Source organism: Pipistrellus hanaki, assembly GCF_964339955.1.
Source record: "Pipistrellus hanaki genome assembly, chromosome: 17".
Lineage (NCBI taxonomy): Eukaryota > Metazoa > Chordata > Mammalia > Chiroptera > Vespertilionidae > Pipistrellus > Pipistrellus hanaki.
Window position 1 is genome coordinate 8,520,140 of NC_140519.1, and position 19,078 is coordinate 8,539,217.

At 40.4% G+C, this 19,078-nt stretch overlaps 1 protein-coding gene across 1 annotated transcript; it reads right to left on the bottom strand.

The window, feature by feature from the left end:
• Positions 1 to 14,525: 14,525 nt before the first annotated feature.
• Positions 14,526 to 18,189, bottom strand: SNAI2 (snail family transcriptional repressor 2). The gene is made up of 3 exons (XM_084864430.1): positions 17,940 to 18,189; positions 16,629 to 17,174; positions 14,526 to 15,747 (listed from the first exon to the last, which is right to left on the bottom strand). The coding sequence occupies exons 1-3, from the start codon at positions 18,016 to 18,018 to the stop codon at positions 15,566 to 15,568; spliced, it is 807 nt and encodes a 268-aa protein (XP_084720556.1). The 5' UTR covers positions 18,019 to 18,189; the 3' UTR covers positions 14,526 to 15,565.
• Positions 18,190 to 19,078: the final 889 nt, after the last annotated feature.

A 19,078-nucleotide genomic window follows, 5' to 3' on the forward strand; every position in this document is an offset into this window, starting at 1 on the left:
ATTGATCTCAGAGAGGATGGGAGAGGGAGAGAGAAATAGAAACATCAATGATGAGAATCATTGATCAGTTGACTCCTGCACGCTCCCTACTGGGGATCCAGCCCACAACCCAGGCATGTGCCCTTGACCGAAATCAAACCTGAGACCCTTTAGTCCACAGGCCCAGGCTCTATCCACTGAGCCAAACTGGCTAAGGCAAAATATTTTTTTAATGATAGGAAATGAATTAAACAGAAATATCAGATCTTAACAACTTTGTAGTCTTCTGAGTGTTTATTACTTGACAAAATATGATTTTGTGATTACTAGATATTAAAAAGCTCTTTTGGCCAATAAAAATATTAAAATTTTTATATGATTACTGAGTTTTCTTTTTTATCTGATCTCCATAGATGAGTTATCTAAGTTGAGGTTTGAATCCCACTCCGTTTGGTGGGATCCATGGTTGATAATGTTGAGCAGTGGTTAATCTAAATCTAAAACCCCAATGATTACTTAATTTTTTCTGTTTATATTTTTACTTATCTGGGAAAGAGTAAAACAAGGTCCCTGATTAAGTACTAGTCACATTTTTCTCTTCTTTTTTGTAAATGATAAGGATGGGTACTTTGTTACTTCACTGAATGAACAGAGTTAACTTGTAGGAAAGAGCCAAGGTGGACATTGAGTGTTATTGGATGTCAAACTTTCAGTGGGTCAATATTCATCTCACTGTTTTTAAGATTTTTATTTTAGTTTTAGTATAGCTTTAATTTCTTATTTTAAGTTAAGCTAATTTAAAGATATTGGAGCATTGTCTTGTTTTAAAAACAAATTTGATTACTGTTCTCTCTTTGGAGAGTTGTGACATCTGTGTGGTTGAATCATTTCACATAAGTGATAAAGAACTTTCATAATAAAAACTATATGCTCAACACCAGCTTCCAAACCCAGGTTCCAACTCAGGTGTTTCAACCCAAAAACTATCTATAGTCTATTTGAATAGTAAATAGTATTTCAAAAAAATACTTTATTTCACTTTAGAACTTATATTTTTCAACTTCCTAGATTAAAAATTACCAATTTAGAACTGTAAGTGCTGTAATTCATATAGGAGTAAGAATATGCTTATGAAAAGCAAAGTCTGCCGGCACCGGTTTGGCTCAGTGGATAGAGTGTCAGCCTGTGGACTGAAAGGTCCCGGGTTTGATTCCAATCAAGGGCATGTACCTTGCTTGCGGGCACATCCCCAGTGGTGGGTGTGCAAGAGGCAGCTGGTCGATGATTCTCTCTCATCGACGTTTCTAACTCTCTATCCCTCTCTCTTCCTCTCTGTGAAAAATCAATAAAATATATTTTAAAAAAAAGAAAAGTCTATCATTGTATTTTAAAAGGTCTTAATTGTGACGATTTGATTTTAAATGACCTTAAATGTTCTGGTTTTGAAGTGTATGGGTGACTCCGGAGAAGGTTAGAGTAAATCACGTGGTGTATTGGTGGCATATCATTCTTTCTCAGGAAAGCAAGTACCTCTTAGCGGCAGGCAGAGACCAGCCCCACCATCTAAGCCTTCTCCTTCTCCGGGCTTGGGTTCTTGGGCATCTAAATAAGTAATGATTCTGTGATTATTGTGAAAGACCCATGGAGTCATTTATCAGTGCACTTACTTCACTCCCAACAAAAGGGTTGACCTGTCCTGGTAACATATTGTCTGTGTTAGTATCCAGTCAGTGGTGAGAGTTTTGACAGGCAGAATGCATTGCATGAGTATCAATGGCAATTGTGTTTATTAAAAAATGTAAGTGAAAAAATCTATTTCTAATTTTTAATTTCAACTCTGCTTCACAATACTTTTCATCTGCCTATCATTTTAATCTTCCTGATGAAATGAAATTACTTTGTTTTTAAAATTATTTCATCTTTGACATAGACTCACATCGTAAGTTAAGTACATAGGGAAAGAACACAACAGTATGAGCTAAACTTTGGGCATAAAGTGGGAGATATACAAAGTGCTCTGGTTTTTTTTTTTTTTTTTTTTAATAATTCTTTCAGAAGTAATATGCTTTCATGTAATCTTGCAGGTTATATAAATACATTATATAGAATGTGAAATATGTCACAGGGCTGTCCAAACTCATTGGATGCTGGAGGGCTTTTTGTATATTTCAGTGGTTTGTGAATCTGAGGAACATCATTCTAACTTTTTCAGCTTTTTTAACTACCCTTGAAAGAGACCGAGAAACTTATGGGCCTACTGTCCATATACTTTAATCCATTCAGGTAACCGATGAACTCTGTGTTCATATGCATCTTCGCTGATTTTATGTTAAATAGTGACAAGTAGGTGAGAAAGACTTGAGGAGAAAGGAGGAATGCCTCTTTCTAATAAATAGAATAAAATAATGTTTTGATGGAAAACCAGTTTCTGTTGTAAGAAAAATATGTAGGTTGAGCTCCACTGTGTGACACTGAGGCAAGTGCTTGTCACAGATCCATGTAATGTCTTTATCTTCACCCGCCTGGATTCCCCACCCTGGATTCCCCACCCTGTAGGTGATAGACTGAGTACACCGCACCTTGTGTATCCCAGATGGTAAAACTGCAAAGTGGGTCCTGGTTAGTGTGATCGCAGAGCCCTGCTCTATCACACCCTGTGCTGACACTACAAGGCCCGAGTAGCTTGGATTAGAATGTACGACTACATTGAATAGTTTGTTTTTAACTAGTTTCATAGATGGTTTTTATTGGTCACCATTATTTCAAACTGCCTACCCGCAATTTCTTCGGACACATGAAAATGAAGCCCCATTTGAAGTTGGGGGGGAAAAAAGTGGTTGCCTTTAAAATCAATTAGGACACCTCCATGGAAAATTACCTGGGCTGGTTCACGGTTGGCAAGAGCAGAGGAGGGAGCTGGCATTTCGAAGAGGCACAGGCCTGGCCTTGGGTCCAGCCAGCACCCACTGGCAGCAGCTCAGCCCTGGAGCTGACAAGATTTTCCTAAATTGTAAAAATCTGAAAGTTACATTTTAGAATCATCTTTTCTCCTAATTCTTTATTATTGCCTTTTTACTGCCTCAGGAAAGTAGTAACACAAAAGATCCTTTTACATCTTCTGATTTAAAACGCAGAATCCAAGAGGGATTTGTCTGGCGAGGTTCACGAAGGAAAATCTGTAGCTGATCAGTGTTCATCCTACCAGCAAAAGCCCAATCACAGCAAACCAGTCTATTCGTTTTGGCTTTTAAACTCAAGAAAATGGTTTTAAATTATGGGGGAAAGAAGCCTGGATTCTCACCCATTTTAATTTTATAAAGAAATCATTATCACTCTGGAAGCTATCATTTATTTTTCTTTCATTCTGTAAGATAGAGTTTTATGGTGCTAAATTCCCACCATTTACCCCTCTATATTTACAGTATATTTCAGCTTAATTTCAAACTCTGTCAAAGTTTTTGTACTGCAAACTATTTTTTAAATGTTTGTGCTTTTATAATTTAATTTATTTCTTTTTTTTACCAAGAGATCTTTATTCAATACTTCTTCCCACTGAGTGCCTGATGCAGGAATTGCCTGGAAAATAGTAGTGTGCAATGAATAACAAAGAGGAAGTGAAAGGGGTTCTAAACATGTGGCTTACAGCACGTGATTAACAAGGACAGCAGAGTCTGGGCCCCCTACCAACCTCCCATTGCTGTGACCCTGTCTCCAGACCAGCCGTGTCTGCCTCACCTGGGAGAGGTTAGAAATGGGATTTCTTAGGTCCACCACAATCTCCCAATTCAGAAACTCTGGGAGCTGGGCCCAGCAATTGGTGTTTTAACCAACCCTCTGGCTCCATGGTCGGCAAACTGCGGCCCGCGAACCACATGCGGCTCTTTGGCCCCTTGGGTGTGGCTCTTCCACAAAATACCACAGCCTGTGCGAGTCTATTTTGCAGAAGTGGTGTTAGAAAAAGTTTAAGTTTAAAAAATCTGGCTCTCAAAAGAAATTTCAGTCGTTGTGCTGTTGATATTTGGCTCTGTTGACCAATGAGTTTGCCTGAATCTGATGCTTTCTGAAGTTTGAGAGCCATTGATGCCGTTGTTGGTTCTTTTTCTCCCTCACTGATGGCCTCTGGAGCCTCCTTCTCCTGCTCTCTGCTGGCAACAAGGTTGCTTTCATCCTCTTGATCCCTAGACCTGGAGGAGAATGGGATCGGCTTCTCTATTTCTGCAGATCTTCAGAACTGGAGGAGGCTGGAAGAGTCTTGATTTCCCGCTGGGCTAGGGCATATCAGGGCATTCTCCTCCTTCCTACTGCAGGAGACTGATAAGGGGACCATAAGTCACTCGTGCTTCAGTGAGGGACCAGAAGTGTGCTTTAGGCCTGTCTCAGAAGCCTGTCTCTATCCATAAACACCAATAACCAATACTTATAACCAGTGCATAGGCACAAACCCAAAGCACACCTGGGACAAGCTCCGGCAGGAAGAGGGCAGAAGCACGCAGCTCCGTGGCCAAGCAGATGCTGTCGGTGCTCTCGCTCCTTCTGCTGCCTTCAGTCCAGCCATGCTCTTCTCTACTCTCAAGGGGTATTCCTCCTGATAAAGATCCAGAATGTTGGATACCGTGTCCAAATAAAGCATTGGGTTAAGGAAGATTGGGTTAATTGGAACTGATTGAGGACAACATTGAAAAGGAAGTCCACACTCACCTAATATTAACTCATAGAAACAGGCTAAAGTGATGATTTAGGACGGTCATTTTGTTCTTTGTTGCCCCAAAGACCTTACATTATTTCTTGTCTATTTCTTTAGCAAATTCCTGTTGGATTACCTTATAATTCAAACCTTTACTTCATTTAGATTTTGTGGGCATTGGGTGTGGTGATCTCCATTATATTTTGTTGTAAGAAACATGGTTTTATTTATTTATTTTAGTTTTCTGATTTAAAAAAAAAAATTAAATTCTTAACCTTATATTATTATTTTGTATTAATTTAAGGTATACATTACAGTGGTTAAACAATTTTATACTTTACAAAGTGTCCTTCTGATATTTCCAGTAGCCAACTGGCATCATACATAGTTATTACAATATTGCTGACTATATTCCCTAGGCTGTACTTTATATCCCATGACTATTTTGTAACTACCAACCTGTACTTCTCAACCCTTTCACCTTTTCAACCAGCCCTGCAAAATTTCTTCCCTCTGGCAACCGTTAGTATGTTGTCTGTATCTATGAGTCTATTTCTGTTTTGTTTGTTCATTTATATTGTTCTTTAGACTCTACATAGAAGTAAAATCAATCTTATGGTATTTGTCTCTCTCTGACTGACTTATTTCACTTAGCATAATACTACCCTCTAGTTCCATGCATGCTGTTGCAAATGGTAAGGTTATGTTCTTTTCTTACGGCTGAGTAGTATTACACTTTATATATTATGTGCCATGGCTTTTTAATCTGCCCATCTACTGAGGGGCACTTGGATTGCTTCCATGGCCTGGGTATTGGAAATAATGCGGCAATGAACATGGGAATGCAAATATTCTTTCCAATTAGTGTTCTGGCTTTTTCAGATATATTCTCGGAAGTGGAATCACTGGGTCATAAGGCATTTTAATTTTTTTGAGAAAACTCCAGTTTTCCACAGTGGCAGCACTGGTCTGCATTTCCACCAACAGAATATCAGGGTTCTCTATTCTCCATATCCTTGCCAACACTTGCTGGTTATTGATTTATTGGTGACTGGAATTTGTGCATGGGTGGGGTCCCTCAGCCTGGCCAGCGATCAGGGCCAATGGGGGCCGGCCAGGGGGAAGGATTGTGGGAGGTTGGCCAGCAGCAAGAGTTTGGCTGTGGGAGCGCACTGCCAACCAGGGAGCAGCTCCTGCATTAAGCATCTGCCCCTTGGTGGTCAGAGTATGTCATAATGACCGTTCGACTGGTCATTCAGTTGTTTAGGTTTATATATATATACTAGAGAGCCCAGTGCACAAAATTCGTGCATGGGGGTGGGGAGGGTCCACTCAGCCCAGCTTGACCCTCTCCAATCAAGGACCCCTCGAGGGATATCCATCTGCCAGTTTAGGCCCAATCCCACAACCAGCAGTCAGACATCCCTCTCACAATCCTGGACCGCTGGCTCCTAATTGCTCACCTGCCTGCCAGCCTGCCCCTCACTGCCCCCCCCCCCACCCCCCGACAGCCTGGTCACCCCTAACCGCTCCCCTGCCAACCTGATCACCCTTAATTTCCTCTGCCTGCTGGTTTAATCGTGCCCAACTTCCCCCCACCACCACCACCACCGGCCTGGTCACCCCACACAGCCAGCTGCTTGGTCATTTGGTCACCCCTCACTGCCCCCGACAGCCTGGTTACTCCACAAAGCTTGTTTGGTCATCTGTTCAGTGGCACGATCACTTAGATTTTTAGATAGATAGATAGATAGATAGATAGATAGCCATTTTGACAGGTGTGAGGTGATATTTAATTTGCATTTCTTTAATTAGTGACATTGAACATCTTTACATATGTCTATTGGCCATCTGAATACCTTGTTTGGAGAAGTTTTTATTCAAGTCCTTTGCCCAATTTTTTTTTTTAACTTTTAAATGTCTATCTTTATTAGAGGATTTAAAATAATTTTTTAAATTCTTTATTGTTTAAAGTATTACATATAGTATTACATATGTCTGCTTTTCCCTCCATTGACCTCTCCCCAACCACCTCCACCCCACAGCTCATGCTCACACATACACACCGATAGTGTCTGGTTTTGGTTTTTTTTTTGTTTTGTTTTGTTTTTTGTTTTGAGTAGTAAAAGTTCTTTAGAAATGCTGGATATTAATCATTTATCAAATGTATTATTGGCAAATATTTTCTCCCATTCAGTGAGTTGACTTCATTTTGTTGATGGTTTCCTATGCTGTGAAAAAAAATTAGTTTGATGTAGTCTTATTTGTTTGTTTTTCTTGCCTGAGGAGATAATTCAGAAAAATATATTACTAAGAGAAATGTTTGAGATTTTACTGCTTATATTTTCTTCCAGGGTTTTTATGTATCCAGTCTTACATTTAATTTTTTAACCCATTCTTAGTTTATTCTTAAATATGGTGTAAGGAGGTGGTATAGCTTCATTTTATTCCATGTATGTGTCCAATTTTCCCAGCACCATTCATTGAAGAGACTGTCATTACCCCATTTTATGTTTTTGGTTCCTTTGTCAAATATTAATTGACCATAGTGTAGGTTTATTTGTGGACTCCCTATTCTTTTCCATTTTCCTATATGTCTGTTTTTATGCCAGTATGAGGCTACTTTAATTACTGTGGTCTTGTGGTATAGTTTAATATCAGGTAGCATCAATCCTCCAACCCTGTTCTTTTTTCTCAAGATTTGCTGTGGCTATTTGAAGTCATTTGTGATTCCATATACATTTTTAGATTATTTATTAAAGTTCTGTGAAATACACCATTGGTATTTTGATAAGAATTGTGTTGAATTTATAGATTGATTTGGGTAACATGAACATTTTAACAACGTTAATTCTTCCTATTCATGAGCATGGTATATGCTTTCATTTATTTTTATCTACTTCAAGTTCATTTTTCAGTATCTTATCTTTTCCCAAGTATAAGTCTTTCACTTCCTTGGTTAAATTTATTCTTAGGATTTTATTTATAATTTGATGCAATTTTAAATGGGGTTATTTTCTTAAGTTTCCCTTTCTGATAATTCATTATTGGCATATAATAATGCAACTGACGCCCTAGCTAGTTTGACTCATGGATAGAGAGTCCGACTGTGGACTGAAGGGTCCCAGGTTTGATTCTGGTCAAGGGCATATGCTTGGGTTGTGGGCTCGATCTCCAGTAGGGGGCGTGCAGGAGTCATCTGATCAATGATTCTCATCATTGATGTTTCTATCTCTCTCTCCCTTTCCCTTCCTCTCTGAAATCAATAAAAATATATTTTTAAAAATGCAACTGACTTATGGAGATTTATTTTGGTGGACTCTTTAGGATTCTGTATATACAGTATCATATCACCTGTGAATAATACAGTTTTACTTCTTTCTTTCCAACTTGGATGCCTTTTATTTCTCCTTCTTGTCTGACTGCTATGGTTAGGACTTGCAGTACTATGCTGAATAAGGATGGTAAAAGTGGACTTCCCTGTCTTTCTCTGATCTTAAGGGAAATGCTTTTAGTTTCCCCCCTTGAGTAGGATGTTAGCTGTGGGTTTGTCATATATGGCCTTTATGTTGAGATATGCTCCCTTTATTCTCATTTTGCTGAGAGTTTTCATCATAAATGATTGCTGGATATTTTCAAATGCTTTGTCTCCATCTATTTTTTATGATCATGTGATTTTTATCTTTCATTCTGTTTATGTGGTGTAACTTATTACTTGATTCATGGAAATTGTACCAACCTTGCATCCCAGGAATAAATCCCACTTGCCCATGGTATATGATCTTTGTAATGTATTACTAGATTTGATTGTCTAAAATTTTGTTGAGAATTTTTGCATCTATGTTCATCAGGGATATTGGACTATAATTCTCTTTGTTTTTGTAGTGTCTTTATCTGGTTTTTGGAATTAGTATAATGCTGGCCTCCTAAAATAAGCTTGGATTTTAGGTTGTTGTGTGTTCATTTTCATTGTAACAAACAAGGTTTTAAAATAAGCTCACTCTATCTGAGAATACCATGTGTCAGTGTGCGGTTAATAATGTGAAGCTTGCCCTGCCAGTGTGCCTAAAGTTAGTAGGGCGTCATCCTATGCACCAAAAGGTTTGGCTAGGCACATGGCCAGTTTGTGGGCTTGATCCTCAGTAGGAGGCATGCAGGAGGCGGCTGATCAATGTTTCATTCTCACATCGATATTTCTCTCTCTACCTCTCCCTTCCTCTTTCTTTAAAAGTCAATAAAAATACTTTTTAAAATAATGTTTGCCAAATTGTTCTGTAATATAAGAAATAGGGCAGTCCTTTGCTATATAAATTTATTCAATAATACATTTTTGAAGTAAAATGATATTCAATTTAATTATCTATTATCTTTTTATTGTGTTTTGGATACGTTGAAAAAAAAATATTTAAAAGAGATTGATGAGTTGCTTGTCATCAATTCTGAGGCAATAATTTTCTCTAAGAATGCCTATTTTCAATTTTACATGAATGTTAATAAATAATAATTTATTAAATTGAAATGACATGAGTAAAAGCAGAGAATTGGAGAATAAATACATCAAATAATGCACACTTGACTAAATGTCAAATATATTTAAAATATAATAGTGCAGGAAGAGTCTAAGCAACTTGCTTATGCAAGGTGGCCATGAGTATGATTGGAAGAAGCCCCTGAGCTATTTGGGTAGAAATTTACCTGACACCATCAATGGAAGCCACCAGATGCTGAGGGATGACCGGCTAGTGGAGCCAGAGGCCTGTCAGCAGGACTCCCCTCAGATCATCAATGTGGGTAGTCCTTTCAGCTTGGACTGAAAGACAGAGAGAAATCATATTTAGAAGGTTCTCTGAAAAGAGCAAGTTCCTGTCTCTGTGCGGTGAGTAGACTCAAAAGAACCAGTATGTGTTTCTGGGCCCTAAACATGTACATGAGGACTGGCAAGACTAGATACCTACACAGGAAATTCAAATGGAAACCTGAAAATCAAAGCAGAGGCAAGTCAGGTTATTATGTAGAACTGTGTGACTTATGGGGGAAGGGGGTGGGGGAGGGGGGAATAAACTGGCTTTGGTGGAAATCTCTCCGTCCCTGCCCTCAACACGGGCACACCTGGAGTGTGGGAATATTCCAGACCTCACCTGCTGGCGAACCCGGTGCTGCTCTCCTGCTTCTTACTCTGACATTGTGGAAGGCATCAGATGAGGAACTCAGCTCAGGTGGGAAAAGAGGCCTGGGGCTGGGAGCTAAATGTAAGGCTAAAGCTTGGCTACTGGGAGTTAGAAAGAAGGATCAGCAACGTGGACATCGCCTGTGAGCTGCCTAGAGTTGCAGACTCTCAGGCCTCGCCCCAGTCCCACCAAACCTAAGATGTCACAGAGACGCACCGGTGACACTTTACACATTGAGATTTCACAAGCACAGCACTGTGACAGGACCTCAGAGTCTATAGCTCAGAGCGATTGCACATGGCTGAAGGTGACAGCCTCTCTGCCAAATCTAAATAAGAGCATTAACAGAACACAGGCAATTTTTAAACCTCGATACATGTCATGGATATGTAGGCAGGCGTTGGAACTCCTAAGAAATATAATCCTCATTCATTTTCTTTGTTAAGAGACTGTATCATTATTTTATTCACTCTGAGTCTTTCCTCCCCATTCCTCAGCATCAACTGTCACTAGCTCTTAACCATGTAGTAGAAGAAATATAACAACCAGGGTGCTTACTTGAGCAGAAAGGCAACCATCCTTCTCTACCATCTTCACCGCTGACATGGGTGAGCGACAGGCCCATTTCCCCGGCCACTGTGGAGGAACATTGCTTAGTGGTGTTCAAAGGGCTTCCCAGCCCGTCCCTTCGATAGCTCAGCTGGTAGAGCAGAGGACTGTAGCTGATTTCTGAATCAAAGAGCTTCCCAGTGCCCTCCACAGATCTCCAGAGAAGCTGGCTGGATGGATTGCGCTGACCATTATAACCCATTATAACCATGAGAGCTTAATTAAATGAGCGAGTGTGCAAACTATATAAACACACCCGTCTTTATTCACAGCAGCTCTCCCACTCACTGCTATAAATACCTCACCGGCCCCTTTGCAGTTTGTGGACATGGATATGCTGCCATTTCCTCTGCTAATCTCCAATTGTTTGGGGGCCTGGCCAAGTGCCACAACGGAAAAGTTGCCATGCTCGCTGCTTTTTTACATGCATGCCTTCCACAGAGTAATTATTACTTCCTGGAGGGCTGAGGGGCTAAATTTAACGTTAGCCATAGATTTACTCCTGGGGTCACATTTATACACACTCACCCCTGCACATTAAAGGAACGGCGTGTTTTTATTCCCCCCTCCCCCATATATGTCTCTCTCAGGCAAAGGGAAAACTTTTGTCCCTCCTCTGCCTCTCCTGAGAACACAAGCATGATAGAAAGTCACCTTCCTGGAGAATTGCTGCTTCCCTGGATGACAGCACACTCCATTCTCAAATTAATTTTGCTCAGAATCTTTCCCATGTCGCACGGGGACCATTTCTTGCGCGTGGATCTCAGCCAGAGAAGCCCATGGCTTTTCAAAATGATAATTGCCTCATTACACCGGAGTGTCCGCATTTTAGTGGTGAAAGAAATGACTGTTTAGCTTGGAAGACTTTTGAGTCCAGAAAGATAAAAGCCCGGGTGAAAAGTGTGGGTGTGCGAGGGAGTCACGGTGGCCTTCAGAAGAGGAAGTGTTAATGTACAGAGGATGGAGACCAGCTGCTTTTCATCTCCACTGAGAGCAGGCCGGAGGAAATGGGCCCACATGCTCGGGCGGACGCGGGGAAGCTGCTGCAGAAAGAGCGTCCTTTCTTGCAGGGCCAGCGCTGGAGGAAACAGAGCCAGCAGGATTTCTAGAAAGAAATTGGGAAATGGCTCTGAGGGAGGTATATGTTACTGTAAAATTCCCAAATTAGGAAAGTTTCTAAATACACCCTTAAATTACTTAATTTTCAGGGCACATTATCATCCTCCTCTTAACAAATCACTCTTACATGCTTACAAAACGTGAGCCGGTGTGCTGAGAGGAGCTCAGCAGTCTCTTCATGTCTGGGTTTGGATTTCCATTTTGCAGTTTACTGATTTCATTACCGTGGTTTCGTTATCCAACCTCTCTGAGTTTAATGTCCTTATCTGTATACCAACATATCTAAAACATTTTTCATAGAGAAGCGGTTACCATTGAAGATAACATATGTAAGTTTTCTAGTACAAAAACAGGTACATATTAAACATGTAATAATAACATTGGGTATCTGATATTATGATCTGCAAAGCCTACAAGTGCAAGGGGCTGTTCAGTACTTAATTACAATACGAATAGTTTGTTCCTGATTTATACTTTAGGAAACTGAAACACCAGTAGGTTAAGCTAAGTTGCACTAGGGCATAAAGCCAATAACACATATGCTGAATTTAAAAGTTGGTGCTCTTCCTACCATACCACACTTTCTCATATTATATGAAACAAATGAAGGATATGGAGATTGCTGATTAGCATATGCACCTATTATTAAAATCTTTAGTTTTCAAAACCCAAGCTCTCGGAGGGTCTATCAAGCCCGGTCCATGTGCACGATATGGAGCAGGGCATTAGGTGATATAGCAGTTAATTTGCTTGGAAGATCTCTCAAACATTAGGAAGTCTTTGCAATAAAGGGAGGTGCGTTGAATTTATTTTAGATCTGCAAACTATTTTTCATCAGTTTCTACTACCTCATCTATTTATCCAATCATAAACAATTTGTCCATGTCTGTGTTTCAGAGGATGTGTTTGGGACTAGAAATTTATGATTTAAGGATGCTCTTCTACTGAAAAAGAAAAATATCAACAAGTTCTTGCTATACAGTGAGGTAAGTACTATATTATGAATGACATAAAGCTTTCAAAAAAAATTTTGGAAAAGTGTTTCAAAGGAATTAATAATTGAGCCAGGTCTTATGTGTGGTAGGAGGGCAAACATCTAGTCAAAGATCCTGGTAAAATGCTAAAAATTCCAAAAAAAATTACTGAATGTATAAAACATCTTAATATCTTATGTACAGTAATTCAGACTCGTGTTACCTTAAAGGCAGTAAAATATTGGAACCAAGAATGAAGTTATAATGATGAGGACAAAGTTGAAGTATAATGCAAAAAATACCACCACTAATTCTTCATTAAAAAAATTACTATATCAGTAAACAGACTTTTCCATTTAGAATTTTGTTTTGGACACCAAGAAACCACTTCCTTATAGAGCTACAAATAAGGGAAGGAAACATGTAGATGTGGATCCTGGGATAGCTAATCAGATATGCCTGGACTATCGCATAGGATATTTCTACACATATCCTAGCCAGTTTTGCTCAATGGTCAGAGCATCAGCCTGCAGGCTGAAGGGTCTTGGGTTCAATTCTAGTCAAGGGCATGTACCTTGGTTTATCTCGATCCCTGGACCCAGTTGGGATGGGTGTGGGAGGCAAACGAATGATGTGTCTCTCTCACATTGAAGTTTCTCTATCTGTCTCTTCCCCACTCTTCCTCTCTTTCTAAAAATCAATGGAAAAAATCCTTGTGTGAGGATTAACAATAACAACAAGAGATGTTTATACACATTAGCTGGCCTGGATACTTTTAAGCAATCGTTTCTACACCAAATACACTAACTAATGTGGTATTTTGATGACTTTAGAATACCCCAGTCAAGCTATCAGCCATTTATTTTACATTTACAAATTGCTGTTCTACAATAAATAATTTTACCTTTTTATATATGTTCTGAGATATAAAAACAATAAAAGTCAAATATTAAATTGAAGGGCTTTAATCAAATGCATGCCCCTTTAATATAATATTTAAATGTATTATATAGTAGAATGTGTATGAACATTAAGGAAATAGTTTGGCATTTTAGGTTTCTTGTTAATGGCCTGTAACTGATATCTTTGAGAAACTAATTTTGTCTTTTATTTGGACATTGCAAGAAAAAATAATTCTACAAGTTCTGAGCAAACCAGAGAGAATTATAGCAGCAAAAATCATCTTATAAAGGGTCAAAAGTTTAAATTCAAATACCAAGTTTGGTGACTGTTAAAGTGACTATGATGGTTAGCATCTTTACATGAATTTGGAAGGCATGTGCTTATATATGTAGTGTTATTCATACTATATTTTATCAAGTACTTATTGTGTTTGGATCAAAATACCATAAGGGAAACCTTAAGTTTCTACTATGTAGGACTACTCCCATAAAACCTATTACATATTTTATGTTACTAGATGTGGGGTTTTTTCTTTTCTTTCTTTCTCTCTCTCTCTCTCTCTCTCTCTCTCTCTCTCTCTCTTTTTTAAGATCTACTTTTCCAACTGGTGTGATTTGTGGTAAATCCATTTTTTCCTGTTCTTTCCATGCAGATTTCTTATTTTTCCTCTGATATCTCAGTAATTAATATTTCTTTTAAAAATCTTAAACTGTTTCAGTGGTTAATTTAATAAAGTTTATAATTTGATTTCAGAAAGCAAACATAATAAAATCATCATAAAGTCTTAAAATATTCAAGACTTTATGATGACTATCAATAATGTAAATATTTTTAGTATTCATAAAGTGTTCTATTTTTTAAAAGGCTCTATTAACAAGCTACCATCATGATGATGTCTTTCTAATGGTTATCTTAAGAGTAAAGAAAAAGTCTTGGCATTTTATTATATGTAAAATATATAAAATATCAATATTCACAAAAAACACTTCACTTTTTTTCTCATTAACAAAAGAAACAATTCTTTGTGTAGCAGTTTGGTACTAATCATGAAGTAAGTAAAGTCCCTGAAAATAGTATACAAACATTAGATTTTAAGTCAAAAATGTTTATTGTAAAAAAGGACATTGAAAATTGTTTTTTAAAAAAGAGACATAATTTCACAAGTCTCAACATTAGCTATAGAAAACATCTCATTTTCATACAAAATTCATTCAATCATATAAAAATAAACACAAATTTACATTAACTCAGCAACTATACAATTAAGGCACTTGGAAAGGGTGTTGTATAGATTGCATTTGCTGTATGCATTTAAAATAGTTTAAGTACATTACTGAGTTTCTGAGAATCCTTTCTTGCACTTATTCCCATCTTTAATTAATTTTATAAAATCATTAAAAATTATCTGAAAAGTAAGACATGGATGGAGCATGCACCAGGAATGTTCAAAGCTAGTCTTGCCCTCCTCCCCAAGGCACATACTGTTTATTGGCAAAACAAACACAACAACAAAAACAAAAACACTTTTCATGCGGTCTCCTGTGTTTTGTTGTCCTTTTTCTTCCTCTCTCCCCGAAAAAGACAGTTTAAAGCATTACAGGCGATCAAAAAAAAAAAGCTTTCGTTCAACAACTGTAACCAGACATTAGACATGTAATGAAGTAAACTTGGAACAGTTTATAAGGCACCTGAGATAGTGTCTGGCAGATTCTCTTCCTATAAGAAATCCTATTACAAACCCTATGACAAAACAATACTGTTCTTTTCCGTTGAAATGATTTGGCAGCAATGTAAATCTTTGCATTCTTTCTTAGTCAGAAAAGATACAATGTGCTTTTTGCTTCACTTTTGAAGAGAAAGATCCTTGTCTTTTATTCTCTCTATCTAGCTGTCAGTGAATATATAGTACTTTTCAAACTTCACATGGAAAGGATTAACTTTAAACACATGGATTCCATGCTCTTGCAGCTTTTAGTGTGTGTGTGTGTGTGTGTGTGTGTGTGTGTGTGTGTGTGTCTATACATATTATTTGGTCGATACGCACAAGAGAAAATGCCTTTGGACTTTTCTTTATCATTTGGTCGGAGTGGAGAAATGCGTTCTGTTCGAGTAAACATTGGTTGCGTCACTCAGTGTGCTACACAGCAGCCAGATTCCTCATGTTTGTGCAGAAGAGACATTCTGGAGAAGGTTTTGGAGCAGTTTTTGCACTGGTATTTCTTTACATCAGAGTGGGTCTGCAGGTGAGCCCTCAGATTGGATCTGTCTGCAAATGCTCTGTTGCAGTGCGGACAGGAAAAAGGCTTCTCCCCTGGGGTGGAGGTGGAGGGGGGAAAGAAAGACAGTCAGTGTTTTTAGAGGAAATGCACAGACAGACAACGTTCATGAATAATCACATTTTGCCAAAAGAAGCAGCAAAACTTGATTAAAATTTCCCATAATACATACTTATTAATATCTAACCCTTTAAGATCAATTTGAATGTTGCATTGAAAAATCACATTAATCACCTTGTTGCTGCTGCCAGTATGTAGAAATAACTCATGTATTTTTAGGACTTTCACTAATGAAAACTTTCTGCTTCAGCAGGTGAAGCGAATGTTTAGCTCCTCCCAACATTTCCCAACATCTCCCCTTTTCCCTCTTTCTGTATTATGACTAAGTCTGGATAAATGCCTTGACTCCCTGCAGAATGTGCTAGGAATAAAATTTTTAAAGATCAGCAGCAAAAAACAAAGCAACTGAAAGCAAATTCAGTTCTAATTACTGCAACTTGCTCTAGGGTGATATATATTACAGCAAAAAGATGACTAACAGAAAACTATAGGAGGAAAACCATCTCTCTATCCAATACTTTGAGATAGCAACATTTATATTTGCTGATTATTGGAAACTGTTTCACAGAACAAACATTCTAGTACCTCTTTCCTGATTTTCTAACTGATCTTTGAGACCAAACCTTCCAAATCTACTTTTCCAAAGTCTCAGTCCTGTTTGCAGTCTCTGGAGCAGAGGCTGTTAAAAAAGAAACGAAGCAGTGTGTGCTCCAAGGACTCTTTGAGTCATCAGGAAGTAGCTATAAATGACCATCCATCATTAAAAGCTCTGTGTCACTACCCAATGCAAACCCTCATGCCCACCCCGAGCTTCAGTCTGTTAGAGAGCAACGTTCCTGTCTAGGTTTTCTCTTACCAGTGTGAGTTCGAATGTGTCCTTGCAGTAACCAGGGCCTGGAAAATGCCTTGCCACAGATCTTGCAGACACAAGGTAAGGTGTGGGTCCGAATGTGCATCTTCAGGGCGCCCAGGCTCACATATTCCTTGTCACAGTATTTACAGCTGAAGGATTTCCTGGACTGGGCATCACAGTGCAACTGCTTATGCTTGGCCAGCCCCGAAAAAGTTGAGTAGGTCTTGTTGCATAAATTGCACTGAAACTTTTCAGCTTCAATGGCATGGGGGTCTGAGAGCTTGGACTGCAGTCTTTCCTCTTCATCACTAATGGGGCTTTCTGAGCCACTGTGGTCCTTGGAGGAGGTGTCGGATGGAGAAGGGGGACTCACTCGACCCAAGGATGAGGCATATCCAGGAAGAGAAGAGAGGCCGCTGGGGAGCGGGGCGTGGAACTGGGCTGCCGTAGTCCACATGGTGATGGGGCTGTAGGCGCCGGAGCTGAGGATCTCTGGTTGTGGTATGACAGGCATGGGGTAGCTCTCATACAGATACGGGGAAATGATCACTAGAGGAAGAAATGGAGAGAAGAGGAGAATAAGGTGAAGCATTAACCATACATCCACCGAGAAGCTCCTTGGCAACAGGCACGGTGCTCTGTGATGAAGAGTCCCTTTGCCTCCGCCCTGGCTGCTGGGTGGTGGTTACTGAGCTGCAGGCACAGCTCTGCCTCCTGCGCGGAGTGTGACAGGAGCCAGGCCAGTGCCTTCGCTGTCCCGGCCCCGGGGAGGAGGGAACACCTAGATTTTATTTTTAACGACACATAAAAGTTGTTTTTCATTTTGTGCATGCGTTACTTGCAGGTGTATGACTCTAGGTACAAAGATGTGTGTAAACGCAACTGCTTTCTAAAGGAAAGGCGCCTTATTACATGAAAAAAAAAAAGCAATACTTCAACAGCTACGTATTGTGTTACTCATCTTGCATATATTCATTATGCATGTACACACAGGCTCTGGAAAACGAAGCTGCAGAGAGTTGAATGAAGTTCTCCTTGTCAGTTAAACGTTTTAAAAGTTTTCAATTAAGATGTATCCTGGATGATCAAAGTAATCTGAACTCTCTTTTAGGACACGACTTAAAAGGAAAACAATCTAGTATTTAGTTCTTTTGTAATAGTATTTGAGTTGTAATATCTATTTATATATTTTGGATATATATAGATATAATGTCTTTTTTTTAATTTCTCTCCCTCCCTTCCTTCTTCCTTCTCTCCCTCCCTCTCTCCCTTCCTTCCTTTTTATTATTATTATAATATATTATTTTTTCTTACCTGTGTGTGTGTCCAGTTCGCTGTAGTTGGGCTTTTTGGAGGCGTTGAAATGCTTCTTGACCAGGAAAGAGCGCGGCATCTTGCCGGCGGGTCTGGCGGGCGCCGGCGGATAACGGTCCGGCGGGAGGACGCGGCCGGTCCTAGAGCATCGTGGCCGGCGGCCGCTCAGGTGCGCGGAGGAGGAGGAGGGCGCCGCCGGGAGGCCGGGCTGGCGGGGACTGAGCCCGGGCTGCGGCCGGGTGGGTTTTTTCCTCTCTCCTGCCGGCGGCAGCCAATCGCCGCGCGCAGCTTCGGGTTTCAGCTCCTCCCTCTGGGACAGCTGTGAACAGAGGAAGAATCTGTTGTCAGACTGAATTATTCTGCTGCAAAATGGGCTGTGCTTAGGCATTTCAGTGGGGAGAGGGGAGGGAAAAGTGCTTAAGTATTTTCAAGAAAGGCGATTTCACTCCTTTAGCGCCGCCGGTTAGTCGAATCTGTGATTTCTAAAAACAAAAAAATAAAAATAAAAGGGGGGGGGGGGTGCTGGCTCCGGATGTCAGGTAGAACCAACGCACTGGGACCACACGTGGGGGGTCTGGGGGTCTGGGAGGGGCGCCTGCGGGTCCCAGCTCGGCTCCGGTGGGAAGAAAGCCTATATTTGGAAGTGCCATTTGGGGAGGTTCTGCCTGTGCTGAAGCAGACCAATGAGCTCTGGGCTTTTGCAAAAGGAAGGTGGAGGCGAGGAACAAAAGCCCCCGGAGTGAGGAGGGCGCCTCCGTGGCGGGGCTCCCGGGGTGCCGGCGGCCGGCTCCGGGGGCGCTGGTCCCGGGCCAGGGAGGCGCCGCCGGCCCCAGAGGCTCCGGGTCCGAGGCTGCGCTTCCCCCGGAAAACGAAATAATCCTGTCCCCACGTTAGCCGTGCCCCCACGTTAGCCGTTAGCCGTGCTGGCTGCAGAGTGCTCTTTAGCCCACGGGAGACCTGCTGATGGGAGGACTGGGGAAGGGCTCCGGGGCTGGAGGGGTGTGGGGGGCAGGGAACAATAGGAAAACCGTCCTTAGGAACCGTGAAGATTCCCACCAAAGCCTGTGACAAGATTGTGTCTCTTCTCATGTCACTGTCATTGCGGGGGAGGGGGGGTGAACGGGCCTTAGAGACAGTTG

Excerpts from the sequence above, each read along its gene's own strand:
- SNAI2 (XM_084864430.1), bottom strand. The coding sequence starts at position 18,018 with ATGCCGCGCTCTTTCCTGGTCAAGAAGCATTTCAACGCCTCCAAAAAG. Across the intron at positions 17,175-17,939 it reads CGAACTGGACACACACACAG|TGATCATTTCCCCGTATCTG; the intron begins GTAAGAAAAAAT and ends TTCTTCCTCTAG. Across the intron at positions 15,748-16,628 it reads ACACATTCGAACTCACACTG|GGGAGAAGCCTTTTTCCTGT; the intron begins GTAAGAGAAAAC and ends CCTCCACCCCAG.